Source organism: Antechinus flavipes, chromosome 2, assembly GCF_016432865.1.
Source record: "Antechinus flavipes isolate AdamAnt ecotype Samford, QLD, Australia chromosome 2, AdamAnt_v2, whole genome shotgun sequence".
NCBI lineage: Eukaryota > Metazoa > Chordata > Mammalia > Dasyuromorphia > Dasyuridae > Antechinus > Antechinus flavipes.
In genome coordinates this window covers 112,772,516-112,781,931 of record NC_067399.1, presented here as the reverse complement: position 1 = coordinate 112,781,931, position 9,416 = coordinate 112,772,516, and the positions used below count along the sequence as shown (strand labels likewise).

The window sequence follows — 9,416 nt, the reverse complement described above, 5'->3', positions numbered from 1 at the left end:
AATTAGTTGGAGAAGTCAAAAGGGCAGGCTAGAGGTTCCAAATCAAAACGGCTGGCTTTGGGGAAAATCCTGATTACTGGCCCCGGCGTTATTTCGAAGCCCGGAGATAAAGGTTGGGAGAGATCTACCATCGTGTTCTACAGGCTTGTTTCAAGTTCTGAAGTTTGAGGAAAAGACAGATGAGAGTTACTGAAAAAAAAATACTTCGTTTCAGGGCGAAGGATTCCCCGTTTTCCTCCCTCCCTCCCACCCTTTCTGGCAAACTAGAAAAGGGATTGCTTGCCCTTGAGAAATGGGAGCCCATAAACGGGGAACCCAGAGAAAAGCAACACTGAGGAGTGCTTCATTAGTTTGAATTTTATTATTGGGGAATAATGTAGATAAAGGGGAGGGGAAGGAAACTGCCTTACATTTCAACAGGTAATTTGTGGTCTTCACATCGGACAAATCAAATTTACAATTTTCTTTTCCTGCTATGGGACAAGCGGCCAAGACCATAATAACACAGGCGCCGAGGGCTCTCGACTAGATTTTTATAGAAATGAAGGTGCACTAAAACTCACTAGACAAAACAGTTTTCTAAAATAGAGAGAGAGATGAATTGGAACTGAGGTTTTGGTTTTTTTTTTTTTTCCTTGTCGGGTTTCTTTTGTTTGTTTTTGGTTTGGTTTTAGTTTTTGGTCTTTAACCTGGAACCGGGAGCCTCGCCTTAGCTGAGGTGTTCCCATCCAACCCGCTGTCCTCCGCCTTTTCCTCCCCTTCGATCTTTTTAGCCTGTCTGAGCTCCCAAAACTTAGATCAGTTTTCCTCCACACCATCTGGACCTCAAGCTCCAACCCCATCCTGCTTCCCTGGGACCATTGATTCTCTTTTAATAAATACACCAAAGGGTAGAAAGGGAGGGAGTAAGATAGTATTGTAATAACTGGACACTTGAAAGCATCACCATTTGGGGAAGAGGAAGGGAGGTAACAGGAATTTTTTCTTTCCTTTTATATATATATTTATATTTATATTTATATATATGCAGTATATATCTTAAAGATCTGTTTCCTGGGTGTTAAGACTCAAGATAGGTTCAATTCAATAAACAGCAACTAAAAAGAATAACTGGTCCCCGGAACGGACCTGAATATTTACACCATTCCCACCGCTCAGCTGCGGCAGAATCCCAAACCAGAGCTGCTGGCCAGAGGAAGAGAGGGGCGGGGCGAGGCGGGGCTTTACCACTTCGACTAGATACAGCCACTGACTTAGTCCCGAAATGTCCAAGCTCCCAGGCCCGCGTCTCGAATTCACAGCCCGGGAAAAGTGGAGGAGAAAAACTGGAGGGCGGGTTTGGGCAGCAATCTGGGACTAGAGTAGGAGAAGAAGGTTGACGGGGAATTTGGGTCCGCTATGGACTTTTGTTCCTGGTGATGTTTGGCTGGAGTGGCTGCTAAATCCTCTTCGTACTTTAGAAGCACCAGTTAATAATCCCAGTGTCCCGAGACAATAAATAAACTGATTAGGTTCAAACAGTGAGTCAGGACCAATTGTCTTGGAAGCCTGGGAGTATGTAGTTGCATGGCCAGAAAGAATGAAAGAGAGATTTAGGGGCATAGCAGGAGCATAAGGGGGAAACAGCAATTCCTGCCCAGCAGGTAACAGGTGGGTGAGGTGGAGACAGGTGTCCCTTCTCGCAAGAGTTGCAAGTTTAAACATCCCCGTGAAGCAGGTGGCACACAGATTCAAAGGGTGAGGGTGAGAACAACGAGGAGCATGGGGATCTTTTTGGAACAACGAAGCATATCGTTCTGGAGAGGTCAAAGAAAGAGGAGGAACAGCAGCAGCAGCAGGGCTGGAGGGGAGGTGATGGAATTGATAGTTTCCCGTTTCTTCTCCTCCGGTCTTCTCTCTCACTCAGTCTCCCTTTCTCTCTCTCTCTTTCTCTTTCTCACAAGACTTGGAACCTCCAAGAGGCCTGGTCTTTATAGTCCAGACAGTCGGGTGAATTGAAGTTGAGTTTCCAGGCGGAAGAGGCTGCAGTGGCTCCAGGCTCCTTGTAATCGAGGCATTCTGAGGAGTTAAAGGCAAGCCCCGTGCTGCCATAACCCTGATGATGGTGATGGTGGTGGTGATGGTGATGACTGGAAGACTGGCTTAATGGGTGGTGAGGGTGGTGGTGGTGGTGATGACCAGACATGGAGGAGGGGGTCATGGGGCTGAGCTGATGCGGGTGATGGTGGGAGTGCATCGGTGCCAGGTAGGAGCTACAGTCTACACCACCGAAGTAAGAAGAGGAAGGTGCAGGGTAACCCTGGCTGTAGCCACCGCCTTGACCGTAGGACATGGGATAGGAAGCAGCTGCGGCTGAAGCAGCTCCTGCGGCCACAGAGCGTTGCATGCAGGATGTATTGCTGGGTGCTGGCAAAGGCTCTGGAACAGAGACAGAGGACGGACCTGAGCCTGGGGAGATCGAGGCAGGACTCCAGATGGAGGAGGCAGCAGGGGTGCTCAGAGACGAAGCTGCAGCTGCTGCGGCCACTGCTGCAGGGTTTCCTCCCAGGGCTGCTGCTGCTACTGCTGCTGCAGGGTTTCCAGATGAATTAGAAGCCGAGCTGGAGGATGAGGCCGAACTAGACACAGCAGGTGGTGTGAACTGGCCGCTGCTTTCCGAGCCTGAGCTCTCTCGAGCAGGTGAAGACTTTTTCTTGGTGGGCCGGCTTTTGGCTCCACTTCCACTCTGTTGCTGCTGTCGGCATTTAGCTCGCCGGTTTTTGAACCATACCTAAACAGGAGCGTGGAGAATAGCAATGTGTTAGATCCCGGTGTTCAGCACAATTTCCTCTCCCCCCACTCTTCCCCATCTCTTCCAAAATAATTCATCTTTGGCTCTTATCCACATTCATCAATCCATTCATTCCCTAGCTTCCTCATCACACCCAGGACCATCCCTACCAGCCTTCCTTCCTAGGTAACATCTCCTGCTTCTTTCCCATTGTCCAAATCATCCTTTTAATTCCCACCCCCATTCCTCAGCACCTACTTCCTAACTCTTCTCTACCAACAACTGGTCAATGTTTCATGCACCCATTTCACAGAACAGTGGGAAACCAACCCCAAATTTTCAATATTTCCTCAAGGAATAAGACATCGATAAGGTCAAGCCTACTTTAAGAGCACCATTATAATATACTCAAAAGGCTACTGGAGAAAAAGCCCAGGATAATCTTGTCAAAGGGTGCATTTCAGATTTCCAGGATGTCTGGAAAAAAGGGCAGCTCTTTTTCAAAGTTCCTCATAACTTTTAGAATCCTCTTAGATATACTCAAAAGTCCACTAATTTTAAATTAGAGAACTAAATAAGAGGTATGGGTAGGTAGAAAAGCAGATCAGTGATTCAGCATATGTTTTTATAAAATGTGTGATGTTAAGATTGAAGTTAGGGCCCTGAAGAAGTCACTAAATGAGGAACTAGAGAGGGAGCAATATCACAAGTCCAAACGAAACTTAACCCCACCAAATGAAAAAAATCTAAATGGGATTTCATTAAGTATCTGCTGGAAGTTAGGCACACCATACTCCAGAATCAAAAAATCCACTCTTCTGTTGACAATACAATTCTGATTTCCTTTCTCTTCCGGCACCAGTGCAAAGGGGAAAAAACTTCACAGAACAAACTTCTAAATCTTTTATTGTTCCCAGGTTAAGTTTCAAAACTTAGTTGTTTCCTGAGCTAATCCAGTTTCAATAATAGAAATATGAACAAAACAAAAATAAATGCAATTTTTTGAGTCATTTTTTTTTTCAGTGGACCATTCTGGTGAGATTTTTAAAGAAGGAAAATAAACCAAAATTGAACTAAAAGCTTAAGTCTACCCAGATCTTCCTCTGCAATGTAGTACAGTTCTGAGTTTTCCTTGTCCTACATACAACTTTATTTTTTCCCTGTTCTAGTATCGCAGGGATTGAAGTAGGAACAAAACATGGGATCCAAAGGAAATAAGAAAGTTAGAAGATCATATAGAATATATAAGGCAGCGTAGGATCCTAACAAGGGCATTAGCTTCCAGAATCTTTTCCTCTCTTACATTCTAAAAAGTGCTTTCAACACCAAGTAGGGAAGCAGTGCCAAAAGTCTACTGAGAAAATTCCTTCAAATTTTTCCTCCTCCAGGATCCTGGCCTAGAGTTAAGGGGAGACAATACAAATTCGCAACACCTTGATTTTCCCTACCTCTAAGTTCAAATTCTAGGACAAATAATCCTGTCTCTAAAATTTATCCTTCCTGCCCATTCTGTTCACTCTTCGTAAAGAAATTAAAAACAGGACTCTAAGCCACGGTCAACCCAAAATCACTCTAAGCCAATCTGTGTGTTATCCCAACACAGCCTTAGCCTCTCTACGCAGATTTCTGAAGCAGATCATAGAGGAAGAATCATGATAAGAATGGCATAAGAATCAATCCCAAACCTCTTGCCCTTTTACCCACTACATCCCAGAATTCTAACCTGGACTCTGGACTCAGGTAAGTTGATCTTAAGGGCCACCTCTTCCCTCATGAAAATATCTGGGTATCGAGTCTTGGCAAAAAGTGCCTCCAATACATCCAGCTGTGAACGTGTGAAGGTAGTTCGTTCTCGACGCTGCTTCCGAGGGGTGGCTGTTGCAAGGGAGACATGGATATATTAGTGTTCTTAAGCTTGAGTATCGCTTAGACCTCTGCCCTTGGTGGTCCAAGCTAATGGGAGAAATAAGAATACTAGACAGTGGCTTCAAGTAAAAGTAAAAGAGTTTCTGGGTTTTGGGGGGTGGATGGGTGGGAAGGAGAAAGGTGGGGCTAAAAGGGACAGGAATAAAGATAGAAAATGAAGAAACTATTACCTATGTGTTGGGTGCGGGTGGAGAAAGGGTTCAAAGAAGGGAAGCAGCTGTTGCCAGTATCCCGGCACAGCCTAAAAAGGGAGGCTCAAGTTCTTTTCTTTCCAAGGTCTGGAATAAAATGGCCATAGGTATGAGAAAGGCCAGTGCATACTGAGTAGATATGACAGGGTGGAAACAGAAAGTTGTACTTAATATAAGAAGACTGAAGTTGCCCTCTTACACTGCTCCGAGGATTGAAAAAGAGAAACTAAAATTCTCTCTCCCTTTTGCTTCCCTTTTTGCTTTAAATCATTAGTACACTTAGTCTCCACACACTTGAATCTCCTATGGGGATGGAACTCCCAGATTTTTGTTTGTTTGTTTTTAGGGTGGAGAGTTCAAGGAAAGAAACAGATTGAAGTTAGAGAATTTACAATCCTTCTCAGGCACCTTCTCCCCCTAGCCACCAACTTCGCAAACAAAATGAATTAGTTCGAAGAAAGAGGCCCAGGGTCCAGGACAAGTTAAGACTGGAGGAAGTCGTCCCTTTCCCTTAGCCAGTCCCGACTTTTTTCTATGCTGGCAATTCATGCTTCTAGATCAACCTTCCAAAATCTAAACCAAAGACCCCACTCCCACATCTCCTAATTATCCAATTTAGTGTGAAAATTATAAATTAATAAAATCAGAATCATCCCTGGAGAAGTAATCCATACAGTGCACAGAGATTTGGCATATAGTGTGCAACATTTTCTATGTATATTGTCTTGTATCAAGTACTTAACATGACAGTGCATGTTCCCTGTTTCCTGCTTGTATCCCACTGTATGGCCTATACAGAGCTTATCTACCCAAGCTGCTAATAGAAACCACTGGAAAGTTTCACCTAAGTCTCCTGATATTAGGGAGATCCTGAGAGCGCGCTTAAAGGTGCACGTTATATAAATCCTACTCAGCAATCTTGTGTATACCCTGTGGTTCTTAGGTCAACAAGGCCTCTAGTGCTAGAACAGGTGGGTCTAGGATGGGAATGGGAGTGGAGACCCAGAGGAAAGTGAATCTTAGCCCAGGTAGGTCACATTAGTCAGTGCTCACCGGGATATCCCACTGAGGGATGCAGCAGATCCATGGCTGGCCCTGCCAGGCCCAGCCCATTCATGCCGTAGGGGGGTTGTTTGAGGTAAGACATCATGCTAACAGCCGGGTAGTGGGGCCCCGGAGGATCCAGAGGGGGCCAGTCACCGGCTGGAGATTCTCACAACGAAGTCCCAAGTGTCAGGAAAGGCTCCAATAGGTTCGTGGGCCCAGAGTCTCTACGGACACAAGACAGGAAACCCATAGCTTGTAGCAAGTGGGACAGCTTCAGGGTTCCCCTGCCCAGAGACTGGGTAAGCCGGCTAGGTGGGCAAGGTCTAGAGAAATTAGCAAAAGATGGTCTGGAGGTTGTATGATGGACAGGTAGGCCAGTACAGCTAGTTTCACTACTTTGAAAACTAGGCCTGGCTTTATCAGGAAATGCTGCTTGTTTTTAACTAACAAACTTTTCTAGATTTACTTCCTCTGCTTCCCAGCTATGACAAAAGATCAGGAAAAAGAGAACTTTGGGGTTCTGAGGGTAGGGAAGAGCCAAGGTGAATGTGGGGAGATCCTGGCCTTCAGGGTGTCCACGGGCAACGAACCAAAAATGCCAGCGTAGAAAAGCAGGCTGGGGGAGGTGAGAGGGAGCTGCTTGCGGGAGCTGGGCCTCTGGCTGCAAAAATGAAGATTCACTTTGGAAAGGTTCGGCCTGAGGCTGTGAGGGAGTGGCTGTCTCTTTCTTTCATTTAAAAAATTTGTTTAAAGGGGCAAGGGTGGGGTGGGCGCAAGCAAGAACCCAGGTAGTGGGGGTTGGGGTTATTTCAGCCAAGCGGCTGCGTCCACACCCAGAAAAATCTTAAGGAAAACATTTGGGACAAGAGCACCAGCTCCTCTCCAGGGTCCTGAGGACGATCCTCAGATCGATTTCATAAATTCTACTAAGGGTTGGTACCTAACTTCCTTCCTCACCCCCACCCTAACCACTTCTTAGCTCGAGCCCTAAAAGAAACATTTCCCTGGCATTCTGGTAAACTCCAATCGTTTTCGCCCTCCTTGAGCTCAGTTCCGGACCCTGCTGCTAGTCTAAGTTCAAAGAGAAGTAAAATAGGTTGAGGGAAAAGCGGTTGTAGGAGAGCAGGACAGGCTCTTAAAAGTCCGAGAAAAATTTCCCCTCTCAGAACTCGGGGGGGGGGGGGGGGGGGGGACACTTCTTTCCAGGGCAGGCCGCTTCTGAAGGCCTCTACTGGTCCTTTTGTGATCGGTTCCTGGCTGGTAAGCATTAGAGAAGCTGGAACTTTGGCTCTTTGGGGGACCAGCATAGCGGTCTAGGACGCTTCTGGTACGGGTGGGGAAGGCCTAAAGCTTTCTGAGCTCAAGTTAGCTCTCACAACGCGTCCTAACCCCAAACTAAGGAGAAATTCCGGGAGCTAGGCCTCCAGCGGCGTTAAATCCAACCTCTGGCGGGGGTTGCAATCTCTTTGCCACTTCCCTGGCTGTCAGGAACTTGAGGGGCTCCTAAACAAGCTGCTTGACATCACAGTGGATGCTAGAATTCGGACATCAAGCCCTAGAGTTCGTGTTAGGGCAAAGAGCCCCAGAGCCGCCGTCGTTCCACTTAGTTCCCGGGAAGGCTGGGTTCCGAATTACTTGGGAGTGGAGATGAGTTGGGGCTAAGTGGGGAGGGCCGTTTACGATATATGGAGAGGGGGGAAATGCCAACCAGGGCTCGTACTTCTAGGGGAGATGCAAGGCCTGGAAAAGCGCTGCCCTCACACCCCACGGTCCTTCACTCCAGACCCACCCCTCCACATCGCAGTAGGAGGTCGAAGAGGAAAGGACGAGGAGCTCCAGAGGGAGATAAGAGGGCCCTAGACCCGGGCAAGAATCAGAAGTGGTAACAGGTTTCTACTCAGCCGCGCTTCCAAGTTGGAAAGACTTTCTCTAAACTTACCACTTCGCCTAGGCTACTTCGAAGGAGGCGGGGGTGTGTGAAGAGTAGGGGTCGGACCTGAAGCAGCTGTGCTCCGGGATTCCCAGCACAATCTGGGGAGCTCGGGGAGGTGCTTCAGTCTCTCGGGTTTCTCCCCTGCCTTAGGGCACATGCCGCAGAGGAGTGAGGGGAGCCGGGGGCCTCAGTTGGGGAGGGGGCGGTGGCGGCGGCGGCGCCTGCCACTACTGCTGTGGTTGCAGCTGCGGCTGCTGCAGGCGCGCTCCCCTTTAGCTTCTGCGATCCCATTCTGGCCCCGCAAGTTTCGTTCCTTACCTGCACTCAGCTTCTGGGACGGATAACCAGATAATTCAGGCGCATGAGAGAGAAGAGCCCGGGCCTCTGGCCGTAAACCTGTAAAAACCGAGGGGATCGAGGTAGTTACTAGTGGGGCAGGACGGTTTAACTACCTCTTCCCGTACCCTTTTCCCCTTCCCTTTTTTATCTCCCTCCCTGGTTCCCCCTCTCTCCCTATCATTCTCTGGATGCCTTTTTAGGTTTAAACTTTATTTTATAGAAACATAACACCTTTCCAGATTATTGCATTGCCCCAGACTTTGTTGAGGGGGTATTTAAGGCGGGGAAGCGGGGGGGGAGTCAAGGCAAAGCTGCTTGCTGCTGCAGCTGCACTAAAAACGAGTCAGGGAAATAAGGGGTGGGTGGTGGGGGTTTGGAAAAAGTCTGCAGAGGCACTTTGCAAACTAAATAAATCAAGCGATTTACCTTGTCGAAGTGGCTGTCTTGCTCGGTTGTTTAGGTGATTGGAAATGTAGCCTGATGAAGATTGATCACCTTTCTACTGCCCTCCCCGAGTATGTGAACGCCAGGCAACTGCGTAACGGGGCCGGGCCGCCAATCCTGGGCCCAGCACTGGCTGAGTGACAGCGGGCCGGGCAATGGCAGTTCGAGCCGGGGGTTACCTCTGCGCGCCCCCGCCCCTCCCCCACCCCCTGCCTTCCTCTCCTCCTCCTCCTTCCCTTCCCCCCTCACCCCTCTCTCCCTCCCTTCTCTGCCTCGGTCGGCCCGGCCCTGGCGGCGCACTAAACTCCCGAAATCTCTGAAAACGTTGTACTGAGGAGACGAGTACTGCTCCTCCCAAATACCCGGGCTCCTGGAGTGCCTGTGTCCACACTTTGAACCCTTTAGGGTCTTCCACATGCCCTCTCCCCACCATCCCCGTTCTCTGCTTTGAGAATGGCAGAAGGGAGGTGGAGAAGAGAAGAGGAGCGGAGCTCCCTCATTCTTCCAGGAGCCCAACTTCGACCCACCCAGCTGTCCTCCTTGGAGGCTGCAACGGTGTCAGTGCCCTTTCTATGCGCACGGGGCCGTTGGGGTCGAGGAATTCGCATCTCATTCCCTCTCCTCCCGTAGTTCGGGTCGGTCCCTCGCCTTTCTAAGTCAGCACTCCTAGGCAGGACCTTTGGGGGACTCTGTGCTTGTGAGGGAACTTTGCAAAACGCCGCACAGTCACACTTAGAGCTGCTGCGCTCCTCCTTCCTTCGCCGCC

At 48.6% G+C, this 9,416-nt stretch overlaps 1 protein-coding gene across 1 annotated transcript; it reads right to left on the bottom strand.

The window, feature by feature from the left end:
- Positions 1 to 342: 342 nt before the first annotated feature.
- Positions 343 to 8,805, bottom strand: OTX1 (orthodenticle homeobox 1). The gene is made up of 5 exons (XM_051975376.1): positions 8,633 to 8,805; positions 8,186 to 8,263; positions 5,941 to 6,158; positions 4,494 to 4,645; positions 343 to 2,770 (listed from the first exon to the last, which is right to left on the bottom strand). The coding sequence occupies exons 3-5, from the start codon at positions 6,035 to 6,037 to the stop codon at positions 1,937 to 1,939; spliced, it is 1,083 nt and encodes a 360-aa protein (XP_051831336.1). The 5' UTR covers positions 6,038 to 6,158; positions 8,186 to 8,263; positions 8,633 to 8,805; the 3' UTR covers positions 343 to 1,936.
- Between the last annotated feature and the right edge of the window lie 611 nt (positions 8,806 to 9,416).

Coding starts and splice junctions, on each gene's coding strand:
- OTX1 (XM_051975376.1), bottom strand. CDS start 6,037: ATGATGTCTTACCTCAAACAACCCCCCTACGGCATGAATGGGCTGGGC. Junction 4,646..5,940: donor TCCCTCAGTGGGATATCCCG/GTGAGCACTGAC, acceptor CCCTTGCAACAG/CCACCCCTCGGAAGCAGCGT. Junction 2,771..4,493: donor TACCTGAGTCCAGAGTCCAG/GTTAGAATTCTG, acceptor GCTCCTGTTTAG/GTATGGTTCAAAAACCGGCG.